Source organism: Pholis gunnellus (genome assembly GCF_910591455.1).
Source record: "Pholis gunnellus genome assembly, chromosome: 6".
Lineage (NCBI taxonomy): Eukaryota > Metazoa > Chordata > Actinopteri > Perciformes > Pholidae > Pholis > Pholis gunnellus.
Genome location: NC_136532.1, coordinates 10,987,578 through 11,015,401, shown reverse-complemented (window position 1 = coordinate 11,015,401; position 27,824 = coordinate 10,987,578). Strand labels below are relative to the sequence as shown.

The window sequence follows — 27,824 nt, the reverse complement described above, 5'->3', positions numbered from 1 at the left end:
CTTGAAAAGAAAGCGCCGTCCTCACGCCGTTCTCGTCGCTATGGAGACCTACTTTGTGTACGGAAATAGTGATACTACTCACGCTACTAACTTTGTGAAAAATGAATGCATGTTGATCAGTTCCTGCTTGTTCAGATAAACCGTCGTGTTCACTCATTTGTCAAAAGTTGCTTCAGAGTCTGGAGTGATTAAGGTACGTTTTCTATTTTTTCTTGGCATTTGGAGAAATTCATCAGCTTTACAGTCATTTCATACATAAAACTATTTGTGAAGCACAAGCACTTCATTATCTAATGATGTAGGATGTTAATTTTTATTCGACAATAATTTAAAAACCACAACAACTTTTCATTTATTTTGAGGTGTGGGTTTGTTGTTGTAATAACAGACCATCTCTGCTATGGACAGAGATCAACAACCCACTACCCCTTTACTTCATACTCTATGGCTAAGCTGGTCTTAAGTGTAAATGAATACCGCTCTGCGGGTTGTCTTCTTGTAATTTAATTTGCAGAATGAACAGTTGCTGACACTCAAATCCCAACAGGTGTTTGCTGTAAGGACTGTGGCACACCCCGGAGTAAATGTAGACCTCAGGGAGGGGGATGATTTGGCGCAGTGTACTGTTTCATAATATGCATGCAAATGAAGAAGGCCTCATTCAAGTGACATAGGGCAGGACTGCTGCCAGCCAATCGACTGCAGAAGTCTAGGAAGCAACAGTTGCATGTCTGTGTCTGCTATATTTACCATATTTGCTAAGACACATAAATGTGTCACATGGTTGCACTGTGCTGCCATGGCTCCATCCAGACAAAGTGTCAAATGTCAGCATCATACCAGTGTTGTGCGCGTTGCTTGACACAACAACTGTGCGGCGTGGTAGTAATGCCACTGTGACTGACCAGACCATTGGCCTTCAGTCTGACAGGAATCACTGAGGAAGAGAAAACAGCAAGGCACCCTGTCTTTGAAAAAGCAGTGTATGGTGCTTGTGTAGCTGCGATTCAAGTTTGTAGTTGTGAGTTTATTTCTTTTTGTTTAAACTGTCATATAATTACTCTAGTTGTAGCCTGCAGTCATTTCTTGCACGCCTTTGCTTTGTGTGATTAACCGACGAAGATACTAAAGCAACATGTCTGCCACTGCCAGGGTATAAGCGGAGAGAAGTAAAAGAAAAAGAGAGAGAAAAGGAAGTTGAGGAAATGCCACTTTGCCTTCATGAGTGTCTGAGGGCTGTCGGGCTACAGAGTCACTATGCCAGGTAAGCTCACTCACATCACATCCAAACTCACAATTGTCCCGTGCCCTCTTCAGACCATCTTTCTTCCTCTGTTTCCTGTCCTTCAGGTTTACTTCTTTCGGTGTTCATCGTGCAGCCCACCTTTCGGTGCTGACCATGGAGGACTATCCCATCCTGGGAATCCGCTCTATGGAGGACAGGACTCGGCTCTTCCATCTGGTCAAAATGGTGAAAACTCTTGACCTTGAATATGAGGATGAGGATGCAGATTACGATGCTGATGGTGGTGATGAAGGCTACCCTGGAGCAGATAGTAGCTTTACTTATGATGGTTGTGTAGATCCTGACGACAATGTATGTGATGATGACGATGAGAAGGGTGATGCTGTGAGTAAGCTAAATGCAACACGTTTTTCCAAACCGTCACACGTTCGCAGGCGGCTTGATTTCAGTTGTGAAACCATGGATCATCTGAAGCTATTTTCTTGTCCAGAAGATACTGTTCATGTCTGCACAAGTCATAATAGAAATAATGTGCCAGGCCAGGGCAAAGGATCAGCCATACCTGTGCAGCTTGACACTGGAAGTGGCTGCAAAGAGAAGAACAACCACAGGCCGGATTTCCATAGTAGGTTTAACAACAAACTAGTTGGGCACAAAGTGAGAAAAGGATTCTCTTGGAAGGAAAAACTCTACACAGAAATAAGCAGTAACATGGCTACTGAACACACGGTTAAGCCAACACCTGTTTATGAATCAAAGAGAACAGCTGGCTACAACTACGGACTACCACTGAGTTCTCCGCCTGCTCCAAACAAAAAGTAAGTGGCAGTAGTTTGTGTTGTCTTCACGGGTAACTCCCTACTTGCAAATTTGCATCTTAGTGAAGACAGCCACAGTATGTTAAATACATTTATTGAATACATGAAAGACATACAGAAAGTAATATAAAGTATCCAAATGGCTACAACACTTAAGTAAAGGTTTCCTATGCCTGCACAATGTCTTTGTGCAGGCATAGGAAATTCCATTCTTTATGTGGTTGTGTCTCTTCTTTTGCATATGAACATTGTTTCCTTTGCACATGATCATCCTGACTTTAATTGTCTGTAATTGGGGTGTGTGTGTGTGTTGCAGGCAACTAGGGGGGCAACGGATCAGTGTGTGTCTGAGGAAAAGACCTCTGACACACAAAGAGTGCAGGAGAGGAGAGGCAGATGTTGTAACAACTCCGAGTGGAGAGTGTGTGATTGTCCATGAAAATAAAGAGGCTGTGGATCTCTCACAGTACAAACTACAGGTAGATATAACGTCTAGAGAGGAGACAATGACAGATCAATGTTTTTTCTGAAACGGTGTTGTATCAATACGGTTGGTACAACTAAAGATAGACGTGTCTCCAAATAAACACACATTATCATTAAACTATGATGATGTGAGAATGGCAATCCTTAAGATTTCCATCCTGGTTAACTTAGAATTTCCGTTTGAGTCAAAACAAGGGATTTGTGCTCAGTTTAGCAGTATGGAGTTTTTTTGTTGATACATGATGTTTTCAGAATTGTGTGCATATTTCGATTTTTTGTCTGAGTTTGCCACTTTAAGTAATGTTTTTCACAATTAAATACTGGAATTGTGTTTGAGGTTACCTAGTCAGATCATCATGCTGTTGTTTTGTTTATTTATTGCCTTGCCCCTTGCTCTTTTGTCCCTGCAGCACAAGTTCTACTTTGACCAGGTTTTTGGGACGGAGAGCTCCAACGAGGATGTGTATCGAAGAACAGCATATCCTCTGGTAGTGCACATGCTCAATGGGTAGGTTAGCATTGCCCTTCCATCCTTTCTCTTCAAATGCACGTCCAAATGAGTCAATTTTGGGGCTTAATGTACATGCATTGTGTTTCTACAAATCTGTGCTCTCTAGCTATCTTTATTTGTTCTGTGTGTTTTTCCATAGAGGTAAGGCCACCTGCTTTGCATATGGCCAGACAGGTGCAGGGAAGACTCACACCATGTTGGGTTCTCCTGTGAGACCAGGGTTGTATGCACTGGCAGTCCGGGACATCTTTGCTTACCTCTCCACCGCTCATATTCACTCACCCTTGCTGGTGTATGTCAGTTTCTTTGAAATCTACTGTGGTCAGCTGTATGACCTGTTGGATCACAGAAAAAGGTGTGTGTTTGTGTTAAAAGAGTTTAAGAATGTTTGAGGTGGAGTTGCTTTTAAAAATAGATGACAAGATAACCGGATAGCAATTGATCAAAAACAGATGTGTCAGTTTTCCCATAGACATGATACATTTTTGGTAACATTATCATCAAAGTAAACCTCTTCTTATTACTTGGATGTATGAGAAACCTTGATTTTCTTCTTTTTTGATTTCTTCTCTCTCTCTCTCTCTCTCTCTCTCTCTCTCTCTCTCTCTCTCTCTCTCTCTCTCTCTCTCTCTCTCTCTCTCTCTCTCTCTCTCTCTCTCTCGTTATTTCTTCCTTCATTAGGTTGTTTGCCAGGGAGGATGGACAAAAGGTGGTTCACATTGTTGGGCTGCGTGATGTCAGAGTGGACTCAGTCAGCTCACTGTTGGAGGTTTCCCCCTTTCTTTACAAATATCCTCATGTCAATGCTAGGTAGTTAAGAGCTGGATTATTAAATGTAATATAATATGCATACCTATGTTTTCATTAGTGTATAATCACCTGAGACTAACAATCGTTGTATTTTTGTTAGCTTAGACTGAGCCCTTCATATATAGGGAAAGGACCTCTTCCCGGAGTCCGCCATGTTGCACTGCCATGTTACTGCAGTAGCCCAGAATAGACAAACAACACTGGCTGGAGAGATGCTTTCGTGTTTTTACATTACCTGAAGGCCACCATAGTTCTTGTGACATGCTTGTAAAAACAGCAGTAACATGAGTCGCAGAGTGCAAAACAGTGGTACTTCTAGCTGCCCTCTAACTTCCGTTGCAGGTGTTATAATTGTAAGGATGGCCTCTGAGCGAGTCTAACGACTTTGGAAGATTTTGCGCTCGGTGGCTCATATCACCGCAGTCTTGGAAAGAAGGGAGTGAGCAGAGGGGTATTCACTTGGTTGCATTCTGCAACCACGCTGCTAGATGCCAACAAATCCCACACACTGTGCCTTTAAATCTATATTTGTTGTCACAAGAAACACTTGATTGCATACTTTTAGGTACTTAGAAGTTTTCTTCTGTTGTATTTCACTAAATATTTCTATGATTTCTTCATTGAACGGTCTCTCTTTTTCCCATGTCTCCCTTCCACATTCTTCATTGCTCTTATAAAGGTGATTTCACAGGGCACAGAAGAGCGCACACAAGGAATGAGTGGCGTGAATCCCGACTCCTCTCGTTCCCATGCCTTGCTTCAGATTCAGCTAAGAGATACAAACCAGCAGATTGCTGGTAGGTGAGTGACAACATGTGTTTTATTCTATTGTTGGCTTATTATGGTGTACAAACTTTCTGACGGGTTTTCTTTTCTACTCAAAGCACTACTATGGCTATTGTATAGTAGATCAGGTAAGCCCAGTAGTATTAGTGTGAAATGAATGAACTAAGAAAGGTGTTTGTGCTTGTAGAATGTGGTTTGTGGACCTAGCAGGAAGTGAGAGGGCATCAGATACCAAAGAACCAGACAGGCAGAGTCGTATGGAGGGAGCTGAGATCAACCAGAGTCTGTTGGCTGTAAGCTACACACACACACACACGTACAGACACTCAGCGATCACACATAAAGTCAAAGATATTGAAGAAGGTATTGAAGGATTTTACATATTTCCTCATTTGTAAGTTTGTTTTTTCTCAGCTCAAAGAATGTATCCGGTCCCTTGATCAAGAACAGTCCCACACACCTTTCAGACAAAGCAAACTTACTCAGGTACTAAGACTTTTGCCACTGTTTTCAGTGGTTCTGTTGTGAGTGCGTGTTAGTGATTCAATGTGTATTAATATCATGCTTGATGTTTTTGCCCAGTTTGATCAATAAACTCTCCTGTGTTTTGGACGACATTGCCTCCTTTCTAGGTTTTGAAAGACTCGTTTGTTGGAGACTCAATGACATGCATGATTGCCAACATTTCACCTGGTCACTTGGCAACTGAGCACACACTAAATACACTGAGATACGCCGACCGGTAAGTGTATACAATTAGTGTGCATGGGATATTTGTTGCTGGAAAATCTTTGTTGTTTTTCTTACAGCCCTAATGGATTTCATTTATCATACTTTAAATCGTGGAAACTTAAAATAGTATAATATTTTAAATACAAAGTTTCTGTTTTCATCTTGGTGCCATTGTTTACAACTTATCCAGTAATAATAATAATTTTGATAGTGTCAGGGACTGAAGAGACAATCATCGGTGACTGCTATTTGAGATTTTGTACTTAACTTTTCATAGGGTGAAGGAGTTGAGGGGAGAAATGGGCCTGAGAAGAGGAAGAAGGGGCAAGACAATAAACTCCCCCAAATGTAACCTGTCCAACAGCAGCAGCAGCAGTGGAGGCAACATTGTTAGCACCAGAGGGAAAAGTCCCCCTAAAAAGCCAAAGTTAGGGCGACAAAGAGAGAATTTTGGCCTCACCACACCTACCACGAGATTGATCGCGGGGGGTTCAATTCTCTGCTCCACACCCAAAAACAGCAGGTGGGGAGAGGAAACAAGTCCAAGCACAAGAAAGGGGATTGGACTTGAACACATTACACCAGTCAGAGGTTTGCTAGGAATAGGTGATACTAGGAAGAGAGCAGGTGGGAGGGAAGGTAGAAGAAGAGAAAGGTATGAAGTAACTGGCTGTGTAGGCCACTCAGATGGTGAAAAACAGGTCATGGCAGGGCTGGTCTTGGGACAAGCAACAGACGAGCAGATTGTCTTGAGGAAGGTACAGAAGGAATCTGGATTCAGCCACAGAGAAAAAGATAATCAGCAAAGCACTTTGAAAGGGGAAAGAAAGGAGGAAAGAAGACGGATAGAACAGGGAAGACAAGTGGAAAGTAGAGACACATGTAGTGAAGTAGAAAGGCCAAGAGAAAGAGGTATACAAAAAGGTAATGAAAGGAATAAGGAGAGGGAGAGGCATCTGAGACAGTATCACCAGCAACTGCAGCAGTTTATGCCCTCATCAGCTTCTTCATCTGTCCATCTCTTCTCACCCTCTACTTTGTCTTCTTCTAATCAGGCCTCTCTATCTTCTTCTGTCTCTCCATCTTCCTGTTCTTCTCTCCAACAGTCTTCCCGCTTCTCAGTTTCTGACCGAATGTATCAGGGTTTGGAAGACGTTTTAGATGCATACAGAGCTAGGGTTGAGGTTAGGGCCGATTGTAACAATAAAAAGTCTTCTTTCTTCCCCAGTGGAGAGATTTTCTTACAAACTGAAACATCCCCAAGCTACAGTAAAAATAAGGATGAGGTTGGCCACGTTGGCTCAGGTGGTATTGATGAAAAGTGGAGGGTATCTAGGGAAGGAACTGAGGCAATATTTGGACAAGACAGAGGTAAACACGAGAAGAGGTCACAGAAGGAAACAGGTGAAGGAGAGGTAAGAGTAAGAAGGGAAGAGTGGAGGCCAGCTGGGATGGAAGGAAGAAGAGAGAGGAGGTGGGCTACAACATTAGAGACAGGGCGGGCAAACAGGATAACAGGTGCAATGCCAGCTGATGTAGAGGCCTTAGTGGTGTACAACTGTGACTCAGAAGAGAGGAGAGAAGTGGGTGGGGAAGAAACAGATTTCTTAGCTGTCCCAGCTGATGGAGTGTGGAGTACTGAGGAGCGAGAAGGAGCGGATGGCTACGGTTTACCGTCCACCCACAGCAGCATTGACAGCAACAGCCTCTTTAACCACCTTCCAGCTGAGTCATCCCATCAACGAGCTCCAGCAGAACGACCCCTCTCCCCAGCCTGTGAACATACCAACTCACTCCTGACCCCCAATAAACTCAGTGATCTCTCTCTTAAATGTAATCATATCCGATGCCCCTCAAACATCGCACCTCTCCCATTGCAACATGCTCAACATGGAGTGCCATCAAGCAGCTATAGAGAGAAGCAACCATGTTTTGCAGCTCACGCCAATAGAACAGACTTTTCAAATTCTCAATCGGCCACATTACCTCTCACTTCTCCCATCACACAGAGTTGTTGTAAAATATCTACTGAGTCCCTTAACATATTATCTGAAAGTCCAGCTTACACAATGGTACACAACCATCCAGAGGTCAGAGCCAAATGCTCTGTTTTACCTCAAGAAGTGACAGCAGATTCTCTCAGTTACATCATTGACCCCATTAGCATCTCAGTGCTTCAAGTGGACCAACAGACCACAGCCTCCTTCCTCCAAGGGGAACATAAAAACACCTCACTGTGTTCGCTTGAGATTGAAAGGGGAGAAGATAACAGGAGGGAAGTGGAAAAAGAACGTCTCACATATGAGGAGATGGCGGGGAAAAATGTAGTGGATGAGGACGTGGAATTTCGCTTGTCTTTTTTGGAGCTGCCAAAGGAAAAGTCTGTCTGCCCTCTCATCTCTGACACCATGACAGCTACAAGTCACACTGAGCAAATAAAAGGCATGTGTTGTGCCACATATGACCATTGTGGAATAGGTAAATATAAGTTCTGTGTGTGTTTGTGTGTGGACTAACTAGTGCTTAAGAACTAGTATGTGAACTTTTTTTCAAAATCTTGTCCAGGTATGATGAAGCCTCCTATCCCTGAGGTTATGCTGGTCTCTCTCCAGGACAAAGAGAACAATCAGAAACCCCAAACTATGCCAACTATTGACGTCCTGGGCTACATACCTCCTGCATCCCCACTTAAAACCTCTAAATGTGGTTCTACGCAAACTTCTGTCATGCAGTCCATCTCATCCTCTGTCCAGCAGTCTGGAAACACGAGTTCACCCGGTTCACACAATCTAATGACATATGGTGACACCGATGTGCCACCAGAATATGCTCGCTATATGCTCAGCAAACTTGCTTTTTCCATTTCAACACCACAGTCAGACAGTGTTTTGGGCCAGTTGAACACAGTGCCAAAGCAGTGTCACACAGTACATTCAAATCATCCCAGCAACTCAAACATCTCACTCCAACAAAACGGTCCTATAGAATCAAATAGTCAAGAGAGCACCAGCAATCAGAAAATGACACCCATAATCGATCTGTCTACACTGGAAGATTTGGATCAAGGGCAGTAAGTACCAGGAATGTCACAATGTTGTTTCCATAATCATCCTAAAGGAGCGTTTGAGAAGCCAGTGCACATTATATTGAGACACTAGTAATAATCCAACTACAAATAATGATAATACCCAACTGTTTCAGTGATATTGAAATCTGATCACATGATAACCCTGCAGACATGATACAGAAATCATACTGAACTCTATGGTGATACATTTAGAAAACCTGTGGTGTATTTCACGATAATTGGAGTAATCACAACCTAGAGCTTATTAGCTTCAATGAAATATTTTGTTTTTCTAATCCAATCCAACTTTAGGTGGTGTGTTGTCCAGGCCCATTGGGAGCAGCTAGAAGAGATGGAATCTTTATGTCGTAAAGAGGGGACTCTTCTGTGCAAGCAACCTGATATGGTCAGAATGAATCAAAGCCACATTTGTTAGCTCCTTCCTTTTTGTAAACTACATTTTAATATTAATTTAAACTGTCCCCACTCTTTTTCTCGCTGTCTCTCAACAGGCATTTGGGGAGTATGTCCACAAACTGGTGGATATCATGGAGAGAAAGGCTCGCTGTGTCCAGAGCATGATAGCTCAGCTGCAGCCATACCTTAAGCCGAGTCATTCTAACCAGCTACACGGCAGGGAAGAAGATAATTACTTGAATTCATTAAGTTGATTACTTAGTATTTTAAATTAGTATTTTTAAGTGTAGCCTACACATTCAAGAATATCAGGTAAAGCTGTGTTGTTTATAAGGGCACAATATATTTTTCACTGACAACACTATTCAATATGCGTCAATATTAGTATTGCTTTTATTTTCTAAATGTTCAATTGACTTAAGCTTTAAGAGTTCACCGCTGGACAAATATCACTTGATGTGTGTGACATTAAGATATGTGTTACACAAGGGCTCTTGTGGGAAGAGATGTTTTCCCATGGAGACAATAATATAGGATATATATTAGAATCAGATTTGAAACATATGTCCATTTGTAGATGTGTGTGTGTGTGTGTGTGTGTGTGTGTGTGTGTGTGTGTGTGTGTTTCTTATGTGCAGGTATGAGGTTGTTATTTTTCCTCTTCGATCCTCAGTGCTGTTAATCTTAAAAATTAATCTTAAAATGGAGGTGTATTATATGCTGCTGTTTATGTAGTATACTGTATTTTTTCATTTAATCTAATCCACCAGAGTTATTCTTTTGCAAACCCAGTCTTGGCCCAATCTTAGGAGTTTCTACTTGTATCAGAATGAAAATAATTGATCAGCTTTGGTCTTTCTTATTCTTGGTCTTACACAACTACTGATCTTAAGGTTTTTTTTCTCAGCACCTGATAATTTAAGACATTCTGTTATGGCCTTTACTAAAATTATGACTCTGGAATGATGATACGCAACTAATATTTTGCTACCTTACTTCAATCTTGAGCTCAGGTTGTCTACTAAGCTGTTTACTTGGCATGTGACAAGTGTAGTGCTATTTTGTTTGATGTGAATAAATCATACGTTTTTTGCTTTCTAAAGCAATATTTGGTGTATTTTTGATTTTCAGCTGAGTCATTGAGGGTATTTGTTTTTCTAAACAAAGTTCTAAGGGTTTAAGAAAAAATAAAATGTGCCTGGTGTTCAGATTATGTGTTTTGTGATGTGAAATATGTAGGTAGTGGGGATTTGATGATTATTTCCTGAGTGCTGCAGTGCAGATACGTTGTTTTTAGTCTATTTGCCTATTCAAATTACCTTTTATTATGAAACTGTATATATGCCAAAGAGAGCATTGCTGAGACTGAAGGGGTGAATTAAAATGTAATATGAGATGCCAGCCTATAAAGACATTGCGAATTTCGTGTGTCACATCTAGTCTTACACCACCATCGAAGAAACCTACTCGACCTGTTTTGGCTCAAGAAAAAGAAACGGTGTTACTCTAGGAACAACGAACTTAAATCATAACCCATCCCATGTAGGCTATATGTGATCTCACATCAGCATACGTATACATATGCGGGGAATTTGTTACATATATGGAAAATGTACCACATAATTTGTAAGGAAAGTTTTCACCCGTCCTCAGGCTGAAAACGTTACAGCGAAGCGCGCTCCCAGACAGGAACGCGCACGTAAGGGCACGGTGTTGAACCACCTGACCCGCTCGGTGGATTTTGGTTGGCAGTGTTGGCTTCAGAACGTTGAACAACGGCGCGGTGGGTCACGTGACAGCATCTGCTGCTGCTGGCTGAGCGAAGCGTGTTAGCAGGTAAAAGAAATAATAAGATGTGTTGTGCTAATGTTTTCGATTCAAACGCACTTTGAACGACCCAAGTCGTATATTATAACTTTTACGTTCATTTAAGGAAAACCGATCGGTCTATTCAGAGAAACCGTTCGTCCTCCTCGATGGTTAGCTATCTAGCTAGCTAAGTAACCAACCAGCGTTGTATTCGTACGTTACTGTAGTGCTGCATTCATTGTATGTAGACAGGCCGTTCACATGCCGGGCAGTCGGCCTGCTGCTGATATCTGTCGTAGCTCAACATGAACGGGCCACGCGTTTTTTCCGACAACTTTTCTTCCCCACACCGTATTGCATTCCTAGCACATAGCTTTGGACATTGTGCATGTTAACGTTGATTGAACACGCGGTGTTTGTCACTTTCATTTTATCTTCGCCTGCTGCTAACTTATACTACATTTACATCCGATTTAGCTTTTCTCTTGGTTAACACAAAGGGTACATCGTCGCACTTTGTTTATTTTTTGTTCCCGAGTCGTTAGGTCTATCCGAAGAGCGATCTAATTGGCTTACGGGTTAGCTAATTGTGTGTGTCAAACTGCTAATATAGCTCCATTAGAACGTGACGGTTTGAAGGTGTGAGTGTGTATCGCACAAGGAACAAAGACGAGCGGTAGCTGTAGCTAGCGCGAGCTAACGTTAGTTGATCTAGCTAACGCTGATGTGAACGTTAGCGGCTCATGTTTCCACCGAGATTCTTGAAATCTTCACCTAAATAAGGTTACGGTTCAGTCATAAGTTACGTTAGATAAGGATTATCTGTGATGATAAATACTGATAAATTGCTAACGTTACGTCATAGAGCTGACCTTAACCGTCTGTCAGCCAACACACGATTATCACACATGATCACAGCCGATAGATCTAATTTGTTTTGTTCCCATGCCGTCAAGTTGTCAGTTAGTATTATTATTAGCTAAAACCAAAAGCTATAAGTAATATAATCTAACCCACAGTAATTATGCGTTAAACGGACAAAATAAAATAGTGCTTTCGATTTCCATAGACACAGTTTTGCCTGGCATAAAGCCTTTGTTGTTAGGTTAGTTATTACTTTTACTCAAATGTCGAATAATTGTCGCTACCCTGACTTTGTCAATGGGAAAAATTGTTATAATTTATAATACCCATAGCATATGCTGGTGCATACTGGCTGTGTTTTTGTGTGGGAGACTGAGGGAAGGTTGTAAGTTGACACCAGGACAGTCCCCTCTTGGCTGGCTAAATTTAACTGGGGTGGTGGGGGGCGACAGATGGGATTATAGTCTTACATGGTATACTTGACAACAGTGCGTCTGAGTCTGCTCCACACATTCAGTTCATTGTATTGGCATTCAACATTTATTCAGTATTGTATTTGACTAGGAATTGTGATTCAATGTAACCATCGCACGTCATTTAACTTTGCCTCTGTCCCCCCTCTCCTAGATTTTTCTATTTTGTACATACATTGTTTTGTATATACTGTATATGATGACTTCAGTGGTCAGCAACCAAGCCCGGGGGGCTCGGGACGGAACACTGTCCACGACCACACAAACGCAGTCGCAGAAACCGATACAGGTGGGTTGTCACCATTGTACAGAGTTGCAGCCAGGCCTGTTTGTCTTACTCAATTTGGATATAGTCTGTCTTTTTTATTTTTTAGCACAATAAAAGGTTGATTCCCCTAGTTTTCAATGTTATACTGATAATTGAAAGTACATTTTTGTAATGAATGTAAAATGTAATTTCACACTTTTAAAGGTTAGGTGGATACATTGTATACCTTTGCCCAGATTGTAGCATCTTTCGTTGAAATACGTAAATAAAACGTGTAAGATGTTCTTAACATGTTAGGGACAGCAGACTGTGCATCGTAGTCTCTTCAGCTCTATGTAAGAGTTGATTCAGCAGTCTAAGCAGAATTGAGACGAGTCATCTCTGAAAGTAGAGATGATAACCAAGCATATGTTGGCGTCAACTTCAAAGCTGAAGAGCCAGTGAATCTGTGGTGAGAATCAGTGCAAAAAAATTGAAAGAGAATGGATGAACAAGCGAACGATGCTGGATTCATTTTTTAGGGATCTGTGATGAACGTGACAACAGCTGAACTTCTGGTATTTTGTGTACCAGGAATTGAGGGTGGACATGTTAACTGATCACACCTAAGATTCAAATTCTGTTTCAAGTATCAATTAAAACACAGACTACAGTTACAAATTAATTTTGCTTGGTTATTGTCATAAAGATGTTGTTCTTTTGTTACATTTAAATTATGCAGACGTACTGCATAGTATCTTAATTACTCAAAATATAAGGTGATTCAAAATGGTGGCCATATTTGCAACCAAAAGCTGCCTGGTAGCCAGTGTGGCAACCCCTATTCAGACCTGCTGATTTATTGTTTGAATAGGAAAAGACCCCAGGTTCCTGTTGTATTATTTCTAACTGAACTGTTTGTTTACCAGGCCACAGCAGAACAGATTCGTTTAGCCCAAGTGATCTATGACAAAAATGATGCTGACTTTGAAGACAAAGTCAAACAGGTAATGTGTTTGTTCATGTACACACTTTCAGACAAATACATTTTTTTGGATCGCCGGCATACTTTGTTGGACATTGGGACCCTTAATTGAATCCGATTGTGATGTAACTCGATGCTGTATTTTTGTTTTGCACAAACACAGCTGATTGAGGTAACTGGGAAAACTCAAGATGAGTGCGTGGTAGCCCTCCATGACTGCAACGAAGATGTAAACAGAGCCATCAATTTTCTGCTGGAGAGCACTGCTGACATAGTAAGAGTCTATGTACACATGCCCAAACCATATTCTTATATACATTTAATGCTTGTGTTCACATCTTATGGCAATTCCTCTGGGTTTTTGCAGAAACACCATGCAACATTTTTGTCACAGTATAGCTAGATTTCATTTATGTATTTATTTAGTCAACCTCATTCTCTGGTTTACCTCTGTCAGACCTCCTGGGAGACTGTGGGGAAGAAGCGTAGCCTTGGGAAAGAAGGAGGACCCTCAGAGATAAAGGAGAGCCGGGAGAAGAAAGGAGAGAGGGAGGCAAGTCGCGGACGTGGGGCGTCCAACAGGAGGGGCAGAGGCATCAGCAGAGGGCGCGAAGGTAAGAAAGATGTTTATACTGTCTGAATTGTGCAGGTTCCATGTCCTTTTGAAATGGTGTTCTCTGTATTTGAAGCATCTTTGACAAATCCATGTAATACTAAAAATAAAATATCATTCAACTTTCTCATTTGTTTAACTTTGATATCCCAGTGGGTTTATTTAAAAAGGCTCAACGGTCTTTCTCACAGTTCAGTGTTAATAATATGAGTTTGTACCTCTGTTTCTTGTTGGATTCCAGGTCGGTTAGAGGAGAATGGGTTTGAGGTTGCTCCTGGAGAGAGAGGGGGAGACCGTGGACGCAGAGGTCGGGGCAGAGGTGAGCAATACAGAAAATTACACCTTTTAGTTTATTGAATACTTTGCACATTTGGTCTTTTCGCTAACAAAATGACAAAGTTGGACTATACAAAGATTATTGAAAAAGGGTATTTATAGCTACCAGTTTTGATGTCGTCTTTAGGCAACCCAGTAGTCCACCATTTGCACATATCCATGAATTTAAGCAAATTGTAGTATCGTCTGGTTTTTGTTCACTGTGTTAGATAGGGCATTGTCTCAGATGTTGTTCTGCATGTTTTGGTGATGTAGCTGGGAACATATCTATTTGTATCTACAGGCATTTAGAGTATTGCAGCACTTAACATGTGTGGAATGCGCTGAGTCCCTGCAGCTGCTTGCATGCATGTTTAGTGGGGCGAGGGATGTCGTTGATAGAAGAAATTGGAGAGGGTGAAAGGGCATAGAATCTGCCTCGATTTGTGGGCTTTTTTTGTAACGACAAGTGATCTAACGAAGGATGAGGTCATTCAAGGCCTGGTTCAGGAGAAATTGTGTCTGATGGCTGGTTATGTTCTAACACTGGAGATTATTCTAGTGGCTTCTTGTCTTAATGTATGGCTGTTGAATGTCTAAAGTTAAAATCTTGAATTCAAGATATTCTTTTAAGACAGCCTGTCTAAACGTTACCTCAATGGCCAACGTTTGTGTGTTTTTGACAGCACAGATATCACAATGTGATATCATTCTGATGTGGTCAACTACTATGACATTGCACTGTATTAGTAGTTTACTTATTGAACGCAATCCTAAAGCAATGCCACATTTTAGAAACAAAATGGGTATAAAAACATAATAGAAAATAAATTTAGACACATGTACGGGCCTGTTTTCAAAAGAATGAAGGGAAAAGATGTTATCTAATGCTTGGCAAAGTTAAATGACCAAAAAATAACTTTTTTCAGTAAACTTGCCGAAAAAATGCGTAATGAAGAGTTGCGGCTGAAATTGACCAGTCAGTAGAGGTCATCTGGTTGTTTTGTGTGTGTCCTCAGGGGCAGGGGTTCGTGGTAGAGGAAGGGCAGCTGATGGCAACAGGTTCTCTTCCCAGGGAATGGGGTAAGAATGTGTTTAGTGTAAATCTTAAGCCTGAAGTAGGATCAGGAGGTAGTGATGCTGATTACAAGCACATATCTTAAACAAATCTAATGTGTGGATAAATTAAGTTTCTGAATCTCCTCATTCCGTAGTAACAATAGACCAGATGGTATTCGCTTCAATTTTGCTTAAGTTTTCCAACCTGTCCCCTCTTTCCTGGTGTTGTCTTTCCACTCTACTACTTTCAGCATCTTCAATCCTGCTGATTACGGCGCCAACTCCAGAGCTCGCCAGGATGCATGGGACGGCAATGAAACTGCTGAGGGAGCTGGTAAGGAAAATAACAGATGTCACATTTTGATGCAATTTCCTATGTTTGCTGTAGAATGGCTTAAAAGTATTTGCCTAGTCTAGTTCATTTGCCCCAAATCAGTGAGAAATTCCAAATGTCTGCCACTAGGTGCAGAATAAAATAACAATTCAAGCAGAATAAGGAAATTACTCTGTTGAATTCAAGTGCTTTTATTTTGAGGGTGTTTTATATTAAAGCATGTAGGGTGCTATATTTTGTTTCAGTGCTTTGAGTGGTTAGTGGTTGCTGAGAACATACGAGTGTGTGAACATGGCAACACTAACTTGGCTGCTGTTGTGTTTTTAGGAACATGGGAAGGCAATGTGGAAGACTGGGCTGCAGAGGACTGGAATGAGGACGTAAGGCAGCACTTTTCAATGATCTGAAAGGGATTTGCGTTGCTGTAGATTGAGGGGTTACACAATTTGTATCACTTAGATTGCTTTAAATCTGCACTGGCCTGCCTAACTTGTAGAGACATTGACTGACTAAATACTATCGGTTAAGAGTCAGTGGTCCTATCAATGTGGTTCTTCATGGTTGTTGATATACAGCACATATGCCAATATAAATCTGATGGATGCCCGTGTTTGCACTTCCTGTCCTTTTCCACAGTTATCTGAGACCAAAGTATTCACTGCCTCCTCTCCTCCAGCAAAACACATCACACCTAGACCCAAGTAAGCAATCCTGCCCAAAGTCCAGTCAACTCAAAACACTACAGAGAACGGGCTTTATTTTGGAGAGTAACTTTTCATTTGATCTGTGTGGTTATCTTCGCCTTATTGACTCTCCTCCTCAAACTCCTTTTCTTCCACTCTTCACTCCCCCCACTCTTCCTGCTCTCTTGTGTTCTGCTTCCCCTCAGTGGGGACATGGCTAGCCTACTGCCGAAGACTGGAGTGGCTGCGGGGGGTTCTATGGAAGCTGACTTGGGAGCGATAGTCGATGGCCCCTCAGCCGAGCATTTGGGCCAAAGCCTGGTGTTTACCAATTCCCACCACAATGGACGCACTGCAACACACAGCTACGCACACGCCACAGCCAACAGCTACGCCCATGCCGCCTCTGCTAGTACCACCTATGCACATGCTGCACTGGTACATACACACACACACACACACATGTGCAAGCACCAGCAAACACATAACGATGTTTATGTGCCTACACACTGATAATGGTGTATTCAGTTCTTGTTTTGCTTCTCTCATCCTCCCAGTCCTCAGTCCTCGGTTCTGGTTTTGGGTCCCTGAATGCGCCTAAGCCAACGCCTGTCTCTGACATCAGGACATCGGAGCAGCTCAACGGCCCTCGGCTTGGTCAGAGGGCTGGTCAGATGTTGGCCAACGCCAGCAACATTAGTGTTTCCAAAGATGCAGGGCCACCTCCAATACAGAACCCTGTTCCAGCGTGCTCTCCCTCTCTAGAAGTCAAGGCTCAGAGAGTGGAGAATGGCCCTGTTATTGCCCAACACAGTAAGTTTAAGTTTCTCAAAGTAAATAAGAAATCCATGACTATTAAACCTTAACTAATTGTTCTTGATGACAAATGTACAGTGCACAGTGGTACGTTGGGTATATGACTACATAATTATCCCCATTCTCTCCAGTGGAGATGAAACTTCAACCTGAGCCGTCAGCGGTGCTCAGCCAGCTGTCTCAGAGGCACCAACAGTCCTCCATCCTTCCCACCACAGATCCTCTGGGCCTGTCGCATGCTCCACAGGTCCCCACACCACCAGGTAGGGCTGCAGGACAGAACTATGCCAATAAAGTAGAGATGAACAGATTGATCGGCTGCGGGAACTTACTAACACTAAAGTTGTAAGTTGGACAAGTTATAATACATTATTTAATACTACTGATGAGCTTTATTTAATCAAAGTAAGTATTCAAATACAAATGTATAGATGACAACAGCGAAGTTGAGGATATCATACAGAATTTTTGCCAGTTTACACTGACTTCGGGATATTTAAAATATTTTCAATAGTTCCAGGACAGTGGGGAAAAAAGTTATTGGAGCTTTGCTGTTAATTGTAGTTCAGAACCAAAATTGGAATCGGCAAGGCAGACTTTTAAGATATAGGAATCAGCCAAGAAAATTGCAGTTGGTGCATCTTTACATTAACGGTGGGATAGTTTGCTTAGAATTCCACTTGCCAGTAGAGCTGCAACTCAACTATTTATTGTCATTTTTGAATATTGATATTTGGCAGATTAATTAGATAAGAATACCAGCAGCAGTAGATTGTTCTTCATGACCCCTAAGCTGTTCAATAACCACAATTGCTGAAATGAGACCAAGCACTTAAATGTTCCCTCTGCCTTGTTTGTTGACTGCAATAACATGGAAAAAACGATGGGAAATATTTAGCTAAAAGTGAAATTTGAGATGATTGCTACAGCGCTGATATCACAGACTAATATTAAGGGAACACAACATGGTTCGGGCGGTGCATTTTTCTGCTGTAGAAATGAGAATTGGGAACACTTATCTGTAGCTAATCAGTATCTGTGCTGTAAGATCATGACAATATTTCCATTGTCATTGTGTCTTGCTCTGACCATTATTTTGATCCTCCTGTAATGTCCTACAGGTCATGAGTCCTCCATCCCTTCTTTAAGAGATGGAGCTCCTCCAGGAGGGAAGTTGACATGCATGGAGCATTCTGTCACAGAACCTCCTCAGCGGCAGCTAAAGACACAGAGACGCAGAGTACCTCCTTCCTCAAAGGTAAGCTCTTCTGATATCTGAACCCTTTCATCAGACAAAACAAGTGTGGTAACCTCCATGCAAAAAGAACAATGTTACTTGCAAGATACGGTAGGAGCTGAGAGTCTTCCACAATGTATCTGTTGTCACATACTTGACAGGAAAACCAGCTGATTGGCAATGTGTAGGACCCGGTGATTTCAGTGATGTGAAAAACACGGATAGAAAAGCAGAATTTTAAATGGAATCGATTATAAAACGTGGCCCAAATATGCTGCTATGTTTTGATCTAATTTACAGGCACGCTGCGTCTGTCCTTGACTTTGCGTACACACACATGTTTGCTCAGCGCTTGTAACTCTGTGCTTGGGCAATATGTGTGAGCCGGTAGTCTCCTCGATGCATAGCAGTTTATTTTAGTCTGTTATAGCATTAGGGCCCGAGATGTGGTAGGAACCGACTAAATACAATAGTTTGCTCATTCTGTAAACTCCACTCATGACTTCACCTTTCATAATCGGCGATAATATAAAACACAGGAGTAGTATTCAGTATATCCATCTCATGTGTTTGGACTAAACACAGCCACTAGCCGGTGATCATCAACATTCATTTTTGACTGAAAATAACGTTGCACACATTTTAACAACTTGATGTCCATACTTTAAACATGTCATACATAGTACAAAACAAATTTGAACGTAATTCAAAATAATCAAATTGGTAAATTTATAGGCCTACTTCTACTTAATTCCTTCTTTTTCTCAGATCCCGTCGTCAGCAGTGGAGATGCCGGGCTCAGCAGATATAGCTGGCCTGAATGTTCAGTTTGGTGCTCTTGACTTTGGGTCTGAGGCTGGTGGTGGAACGGTAGAAATGGCACAGACGGAGCCGGCCAGGGAACGAGCCCTGACTCGGGGCCCAGCTCCAGTAACCATGCCTGTTTCTACACAGCAGCCACAGAGCAGCCTGTTCTCCAAGCCAGGATCTGTGAGGTGTGTGTGAGCGCATGGAGGAGTTGTTTTGATATAAGGTGTAACGCATAGTTTTGTCTTTTTACCAGGAATTTGTGCATCAATTTTTTGCATGAAGTCTTTTCAGCATTGAAATCACAGACCATCTATGGGCAGACTATTATTGATAAGATGAAAGGGTTTGGAGGATGATGTCTGTCTTTCAGCTGAGCTACAGCTAGAAACAGCTTGTTTGTTTTAAATCTAGCCAGTAATAATACATCCCGACTCTACTTCTAAAACATTCTCTGTATGTCCGTCTTTCCCCATCTTCCTTTCTCTCTGTCCTGTGAACAGCGAACACATGAGCAGCTTGCCCACCTTACCATTAGCTGTATCAGATCCCAGCTTCCCCTCACCATCCTTGGGCTTACCCAGTGCCACGCTTTCCCCCTCCATGGGTCTTCCCAGTGCAGCCGCACCACCCTCTTCTACAGCTTCTTCCGCAGCCAGCCGTGTGGACAGCAGTGGCCAAAGGTCCATGCCACCGCATCTGGGCTTCTCTCAGACCAAAGATGTCTCCTCAGCTGCTGCTCTCACGGTGAGGATACATCTTTTATCTGTGTATGCATAAGTGACCCAAATGAAAAGAGGATGTTACCCCCTGCTGATTTCACTGTTATCCCTCGAAAGCTCAATCTCTGCTTAATAATACCTGACAAAAAAAGGAATACTAAGACCTTGTTCATTTCCTCCCCTCATAGAACGGCTACAGTGGCATGAAGACACAGAGCACACAGGACAGTAAGTACACTCAGCAGATGGTGTGGCCAATCAAGTCCAATATGAAGAATACTGTTCGCTAAATGCATCAGATAGAAAGTGGAAAGAATCCTTTCAGAGAAAGTTGATTAGGTTTGATAAAGACCAGGACACACTCAAATCATCCATCTTGTCTAACTTAGTTTCATTTTATTTCATTCTTTTTTTTCCTCTAACCGTTTGTAACATCAACACAAAAAGATTTACACCAAATTCATTTCTTATTTTTCTTTTAAAACAGCTACGTCTAGAACAGTCAAAACTGAGTCTCCCGTTATGACGAGTGACCCTGGCCACCACATCCCCTCCCCTGCAGTTACACCTTCCCACTCAACATCCATCCCCTCGCTCAGCAGGTAAGGGATGCTGCACATTGATTCATTTTTCTTTTTTATGTGTCCTCTTTGTCTGGAGATAATGATGGTTACAAGCACATATCCTAAACCTTTTTATGTGGAAATATATATTCACTGAATCTCCCAGTCTTTTTCTCATGTTTCCTTGATAAATAACTTTTTGTTACTTTATCAGATTTAAGCAGACTGACCGAATCATTTTACTCTCTCTAGTCATGTGACCAGTACTCACTCAACGGGATCTGTTCTTGCCACAAGCTCCTCCCACACGGTAAGTCTGTACATGCTTTCATACAGACACAAGTTTAATATCACATCCCTCTGCAGTTGTGGCAATAAAAGGATATGACATATTTGCTAAAAAATGTAGACACTTATTATTGTGCAGTTGGGTTGTTTGAGTGCAGGACTTTCTTTTCTGCTAATCTGTGATGCTTTGAGAAAAACATACCTACGAAATATTTGCTGCTTTTTTTTTTTCTCACACACCCTTTCTTCTCTTGTTCTGTTAGCACCAGATAAGTAATGTGGAGAACAATAGTGGCAACCTCCATGCCTATTCATCGTCGTCCAGCCACGCTGTCGATTCAAGTCCCCTGGCTGTTAACAGCTCAATCGCCAATGGTCTGCACCCATCTGGAGCACCTGGACTAACTCCTAATGGCACAAACGCCACACTCTCAGCTGCAGGCAGCCGCACGGCACCCCTGCTCACCACCACCTCTGGTAGGCTCATAGATCGACATAGGAATCACATCACCGTAACACAGGAACTCATTTACAGAAGAGTCTGCCAGCTCTGACCAGGGTCCGACAACTATACGACTCTGCTCCATAGACTCATCATCAGAACGTTTTTTTTTTACATTAAAACCTGTGGAGCTAACGAAAGCAGAGTATGTTAGCGCAGCATTAACTAGCGTTAGCACTTCAGTGCTATGCAAGCTACTGAAGGTATACTGAATGTATACATGTGCTGCTTTTGGTTTTTAATGATTGTAAAAGTGAATAATGGCCTACCTGGCTTTACAAGAACAGTGTTATTCTTTAATCTCAGTCTTTTATCTCAATTGCCAGGTGATGTGGTAGTTTGGTTTTTCCAAAAGTTAGATAACATGTATGCAGGTAGTGCAGTAAGTAACAGTTTGACAGAGTTGCATCGAGGGGCGGGGCATAGTGAAGGTCAATTCCTCTAGTAATCAAGCTATTTTGACACTCACCTAAGACAATACATATTTATACAAAATTACATACAAATGTAAATCACAAAATAACTTAATTAATTTCCATATATTATGTCAAGTTAAAAATGTTTGTCCTCTTTACCAGGTAAAGCTCCTCCCAACTTGGCCCAAGGAGTGCCACCTCTCCTGGCCAACCAGTACATCATGGGCCCTGGTGGCTTGCTCCCTGCTTACCCGGTAATTCAAAAAATATTTACAAAAAATACAATTTAGCCAATATTATTTCATTGTTTGTATATTGATTAGTCCCCTGGGTTTTTTAAAGGGAACGAGTTTTATCAAGACCACAATTTTCGCTAACTTAGGGGCGAACTCAGCAGATGGCAAGCAAGACTCGGGAACTTTGCTTGGGTCTTGAGGAGCTGTAGCATTGATTCATTGACAAATAGCTTAATCTGTACATGCACTGTTTTGTTTACAGCTGCAATGTTACCGCTAACTTCATACTCATCGTCACACACGTGGCTGACGCTCAAGCTTGCAGCTATTTCAATTTTATTTATACTATTCAGTGGCAGAGTATGCCAGGCAGCCCACCTGCTGACAAACTCGCAGATAAACTAATTGATGCGAGACTTACTGTGAAAGTGGCTGCATCTTGATGACAATCCGCACAGCATTGTTAGGCACTTCAACCACAGCAACCCTGTATGCAAGGCACTACGCTTGTCGTTTCGCGGTTAACGAGGGTCGGCTATTGGTCAGAAAAAAATTCAAAATTATCATCACCGATTTTTAAGATTTCATATGTATAAAAAAGAGCCCTGTATTTACCATTAGTGGATACATTGAATTGAACAATTATGGCAGTGAGTTCACTCATTCTATGGAGATTCTCAGTCTTGACGATGACTGTGTTTTAGTAGGTTCTGACCAAACATGACATCTATGAAACGCACACACTGACTGAAGCTGAGTAGAAGCTTCAAATTGGTGAAGCATATAACTTAAGTTGAGTTTGTGGGCAACAGTGACTTCAAAGTGGTACTTAATTATCACCGATTCTTCTCTCCATTATTATTTCCACAGCAGATCTACGGATACGAGGACTTGCAAATGCTGCAGTCTCGCCTTCCTATGGTGAGTCTTATTCTGCCCTATACCCTGCTTCATATTACTGTGATTCTAGTATTTTGGTAAATCAGTGAGGGGCTTTCAAATGTGTTTCCCTTTTTGTTACATTCCTGCTACCTTTTTAGTTAAGTAGCCACTCATAATACGCATCGTCTCTGGCAATGGCACACAATTCCAAAAGTACCCGTCTAAGATGTATGGAAAAGGCAACGAAATGTGGAGGGTTACGTTTGGCATTCGATTTTTAATTTTCCTCTTTCTACACAGGATTATTATGGTATAACATTCCCTGGTACTACAGCTGCTATGCCTGGAAGAGAGAGCCTTGCTAATAATCCATATTCTGGTAAGTGAAATCTTATGTTAGTTGATATGTCTGCTACATTATGTGTCGAGACAGTCTGTTAGTTCACACTGACACTGAGCAAATTACACAATTACTTTGTTTCATGAAACTACACATCTGTCTGTTCATACCACTTTTTATTTATGGCTGTCATTTTTGTACTTCAGCATATTATGTTAAGCATAACTGATTAGATCAACGTGGAGATCCTGCTAATGGATCACGTTAGCTGTGGAATAGAGAGGCAAAATAGTTTTAGATGCATTTTCTTCAGCTACAGTTTTGTCTTCTCTGCTGTCATTTTCTATCCAGGTGAAGCGACAAAGTTTGGCAGGAATGATTCGTCATCTCCAGCTCCCCCAACCAGCATGTCTACAGCCGGGGTGCAGTCACAGCCCCAGCAGGCACCACAGGCAGGAACACAGGGTCAGGGTCAGGGTCAGCAAGCACAGAACCAGGCCTTCCTCAATCCCCCTCTGCCCCCTGGCTATGGATATACTGGTAAGCAGAAGTAAAATTAAAGTTTAATGATGGGGATGTTGTCCAGTTATTTCCAGGCAACTCATCCACGCACTTGACATTTACTCTAAATGCAAATTCCAGGCTACCATCTTCTGTCTTGTTATTTTGTTCTTGTTTAAATGTTTCTAGGTCTGTTGTAATATGTAAAGACTACTTGAGCTAAAAAAAGAAGATAATTCTTAAAATGTACAAATTTATAAAAGAACAGTCCATGGCTTCACTATTATTTTAAGATCAAACAAAAGTGATAAGTGTTTTTTACATAACTGTTGATGCAGACACAAAGTCAATTTGTATTAATGTAACCGTGCCTGCTCTGCACAGATGAGCCCTTCTCATCATTTTTGCTTAAATACAGTTGCCTAGCGATCTGCTTTCTTTGTATTGGATTCTTTTTTTAACATCCAATTTTACAGGTCTGCCGTACTACGCTGGTTTGCCGGGGGTTCCCTCGGCTTTCCAGTATGGCCCCACCGTCTTTGTGCCTCCTGCTTCGGCCAAGCAACCAACAATGGGCCTAGCCAACCCTTCCAATCAGTATCACCAACAGCATCAGCCCAGTTACGGACAGCATGCATATGGCACAGGTAAGACCAGGGCAAAACAAGAAGGCTGTCAATGCTCTGACTGATGTTTTCAAACAAATGATAAAAGGTTTCCATGTGGAGATTATATTCATTCATTTTAATTCGGTTTTTGAGTTGATATTATGACAACACTGGTCTATCTTAAATTCTGAATACTGCCAAACTATCACGGTACTACAAACTGTCACAGCAACTTCCCACGAAAAGTAGCTGAGAAGGTTACTTGAACGACTTCAACAGTTTGACTAGTTATGGGGACATTGGTGGGTTATCTGGCCAGTCGGTACTTTCTGATGTGTTAGATGCTCCAAAGTACACAAGCCAGCTGTCTTGTAGAAGGTGTGGAGTTCAGCAGGAATGACTTTATAATTCATAATGGTAACAGTTTTTTAAGAGTACAAGTATTGGGATATAGAGAGGTGCGTGTAGAGAGACCTCGGCATAAATAAGGTGTGTAGAGGGGAGGCAAAAGAGAATTAGATTTCCTACACTTTAGACATGTACACCAAATGCTGCATGTGCGTGTGGAATCAGGCCTGTGTGATTTTTGCTTGTGCTGCATGCATAGCTCAAACCCCCTGCTGAAGTTGGACACGGCTCAATATAGACACAGCTGCCGTTTTAGTCAGGTTACCTTACTGCCTCTCTCCCCTGCCCCCCTCTCTTTTCTCCTCCCATCCTCGTCCTTTTCTTCTCTTCACGTCACCCGTTTCCTGTCTTTCTCTTCCTACCCCACCTCTCTTCCTCCTTTGCTCGCTGTGCCTCCTCTTTTTCTGTACTCCTCCTCCTTCAGCCTTTGATGACCTGTCTCAAGCCCACGGTGGGGAGTACAGTAAGGGAGGGTACGGAGGCTCTGCCCAGTCACAGGCCAAGTCAGCGGGCAGCGGCCCAGGGAAAGGTACACACACAACACATGTGCGCACCCTCTAACAACACACAGTCAAAGTCAGCGGGCATTTCCCTGTGGGAAAAACAGATGTACTCACAATTGCAGATGATTCTACAGTCAAGAGTGTTCTGGAGAAAGGTGTGTATTTGCACATGTGTGATTGCACTTTGATGTGCACCTAAAACAAAGGAATACTTGCAAAAGGGTGACAAAAAGTGAGAAAACTGCACCTCCTCACTTAATATGCTTCCTCCTACTGGCTGGCCCCCCTCCTACTAACATTGGAAATGAACATTCAGTGCTTGATATTCAATCATCAGTGAAGTGATGCAGTTGTGCTTCTTCTCCCTCCCTTAACTCTTTTGCTTTTCCTTCTCTGTTGTTTTCTTCTTCCTTTTTTTCTTTCCTTCCTTCCCTCTTACATTTCGATCTTTCTTTTTTTTTACCTCTTTCCTATTCCCTCCTTTTCCTTCTCGTCTCAGCACCAGGACTGTCGGGGTCAGGTACCGGTGGAGGAGTACCTGACATGGGAGGCTCAATCTACAGCAAAACTCAAGTGAGTGACTTGAAGTCCTGTATTCCTGTGTTTGGTTATGGCTCAATGCCTCTGCTTAGATAATAATAGTCTTAAGATAACACAAGTGACCTTTTCTGCAAATATTTCTCTTAATCGAAACTAGAACATGTCTACACATCAACAGCATATCAACCTTGAGTAGGCCATTAAATGAAGTTGTAAATTTGATTTGGATACAGAAACATGTTTGCATTGGTAAAATATTTATTGAAAGCTATATTAAATGTATTTATTAAATGTATTTATTTCTGAACCTGTTTTACATGTACGTAATCAAGTTGGCTTGTATTCACAATTTTAAGCTGTTGTGTCTTCTCTCGGTTATCCCCAGTCATTTGATAAGCAGGGCTTCCACACGGGGACACCACCTCCCTTCAGCCTGCCTTCAGCGCTGGGGGGAACAGGGCCCCTGAACCCTGGGGGTGCTCCTGGCTATGCCCCGGCTCCCTTCATGCACATCCTGCCACCGCACCAACAGCCCCACTCTCAGCTGCTGCACCATCACCTCACACAGGATGGACAGGTAAGATTAGCATACATCACATTCTGCCCACATAAGTTTGCATCATTGAAGTGTTAATCTGTCGCTTTGTCTATTTCATTTGACACCCATGTTTTCTGAATAGCTGTGACCTCATTAGCTGACGTAGGTGGGCAAACAAACGGGACTGCTCCTGTGCATTAACTTGCTGCCTGTAATGTTCAGCAACTTCATAGGCCTTTTTTAATAGTTCCAGGATCGTTTTGCCCCAAGAACCAAAAAGTCGGGCACTTAAAAGGCTTTTCTTACCAGGCACTAGAAGTCAACACTGCAAGCTTCACCCTGATGGTTTTTAAACCTGTTGGGTAGATACGTTATTTTAAACATTGGTGACTCACTGGACATTTTTTTTTCTCTGCAGGTTGGTCCTGGTCAGCGCAATCAGTCCAGCAGCATGCAGCAGAAGACCCAAGGCAGCAAGTCCAGCTATGGCAACTCCCCCTACTGGGCCAATTGAGGAATGCTTCCCAATCCTCACTCCCCCAAAAGGCTGTGTGCGTGCGAGTGTAAAGTTAAAACAAAAAAGAAAGACACACTACCCTCACAATGAGCAACCTTGGGCCTCCTCGCCCTGCTCCCCCACCTCCACTAGTCCTCATCCTCAAGTCTTTTGGGTTCTCTCTTCCCCCCCTTTTCAAAATTGGTTGTACATGTAAGATATTTATGTATGTATTTATATATATATATACTGTATATGTAATAGTAGAACTGAAATGTGGTTGCTGCATTTTATTTTTGAAGGACTTTTTGTTTACTTTTTTCAAAACTGCAGGAAAAGATGTTACATTAAGACGGAATGAGATAATGGCGAGAGAGCGAGTGAAGAATAGAAATGATCTAAAACCTCCTGTAAGAAACCAGAAAAGGAAAAGGAGAGAGCTATAGCACTGATTGTGAATGAGGACATTTCAGATGGGGGTGGGGTTTATAATAACTAATTGCATCTGTTTTTTCTTTCTTTTCTTTTTTATACATAACTTCCTGAATGACCAGGCTCATCCCCCAAACTTCATTTTGTAGCTTCCTGTTTTTCCCCCTCTTGACTCGCTTCCTCCCTTCTTCTGGAGGGCTGCCGACTCTCCTTGTGTCAACCCCTTACCTTTGAAGACATCTAAATTTTATATTTTAATTTTATTTTAACCCTGATTTCCCTCGAAATAAAAGTTCTGAGCAGTTGGAAATTTGACTTGACTGAAGTTTTTTTTTTTTTGTTGTTGTGTTCATTGTGAGTTTTCTTAGACTGTTTTCTGATTTAATTATCCAATGTCAGAGAAGGCAAATAATTATACAGAAACTTGGAGCAGATACTTACAATCATAGGTAGACCCCTGCCCAATGTTTTCACATTCACCCATCCAGTACAGTTTGAAACGAAAAAAGGTGACCTGAAGAAAGATGGAAATCATATTTATCCAAAATACTGTATTGCATGTGGTTACCTCGAAACCATCACTATGGGTGCCTATAATCATGTAAAACTGATAAAACTATATATTGTCATCTTTGCCAAAATATCTTCATTGGTTATTACTGAAATTAAATCAAAATTAGATCATGAATATCTAAGCACAATTGGATATGACAAAACGCCTGAAAGTTATTTCC

At 41.9% G+C, this 27,824-nt stretch overlaps 2 protein-coding genes across 5 annotated transcripts; both read left to right on the top strand.

Moving 5' to 3' along the window:
• Nucleotides 1-1,257: 1,257 nt before the first annotated feature.
• Nucleotides 1,258-7,979, top strand: LOC306696968 (kinesin-like protein KIF24; the record flags this gene model as incomplete). The annotated part of the gene is made up of 12 exons (XM_079160704.1): nt 1,258-1,264; nt 1,380-1,556; nt 2,440-2,543; nt 2,961-3,058; nt 3,201-3,416; nt 3,743-3,860; nt 4,551-4,672; nt 4,845-4,950; nt 5,072-5,143; nt 5,290-5,399; nt 5,667-5,912; nt 7,955-7,979. The coding sequence occupies 12 exons, from the start codon at nt 1,258-1,260 to the stop codon at nt 7,977-7,979; spliced, it is 1,401 nt and encodes a 466-aa protein (XP_079016830.1).
• Nucleotides 7,980-10,625: 2,646 nt separating this feature from the next.
• LOC306697681 (ubiquitin-associated protein 2-like) lies at nt 10,626-27,405 on the top strand. Of its 4 annotated transcripts, none has more exons than XM_079161701.1 (30): nt 10,626-10,709; nt 12,174-12,308; nt 13,196-13,273; nt 13,415-13,525; nt 13,709-13,865; nt 14,106-14,183; nt 15,199-15,262; nt 15,490-15,572; nt 15,900-15,952; nt 16,209-16,273; nt 16,462-16,693; nt 16,813-17,068; nt 17,203-17,334; nt 18,193-18,329; nt 19,077-19,303; nt 19,619-19,862; nt 20,026-20,065; nt 20,325-20,439; nt 20,653-20,710; nt 20,952-21,165; nt 21,769-21,860; nt 22,716-22,763; nt 23,025-23,103; nt 23,416-23,604; nt 24,042-24,212; nt 25,006-25,110; nt 25,207-25,239; nt 25,584-25,657; nt 26,010-26,201; nt 26,581-27,405. In XM_079161701.1, exons 2-30 carry the CDS (start codon nt 12,216-12,218, stop codon nt 26,674-26,676), a joined length of 3,516 nt encoding a protein of 1,171 aa, XP_079017827.1. In that variant the 5' UTR covers nt 10,626-10,709; nt 12,174-12,215; the 3' UTR covers nt 26,677-27,405. The 4 variants fall into 4 exon arrangements, with proteins under 4 accessions (XP_079017827.1, XP_079017826.1, XP_079017828.1 ...); XM_079161700.1 differs by having other exon boundaries at nt 22,713-22,763; XM_079161702.1 differs by lacking the exon at nt 25,207-25,239 and having other exon boundaries at nt 22,713-22,763.
• The last annotated feature ends 419 nt before the right edge of the window (nt 27,406-27,824 follow it).

Coding starts and splice junctions, on each gene's coding strand:
- LOC306697681 (XM_079161700.1), top strand. CDS start 12,216: ATGATGACTTCAGTGGTCAGCAACCAAGCCCGGGGGGCTCGGGACGGA. Junction 17,069..17,202: donor CCCTGTTATTGCCCAACACA/GTAAGTTTAAGT, acceptor CATTCTCTCCAG/TGGAGATGAAACTTCAACCT. Junction 21,166..21,768: donor CCTGCTCACCACCACCTCTG/GTAGGCTCATAG, acceptor CCTCTTTACCAG/GTAAAGCTCCTCCCAACTTG.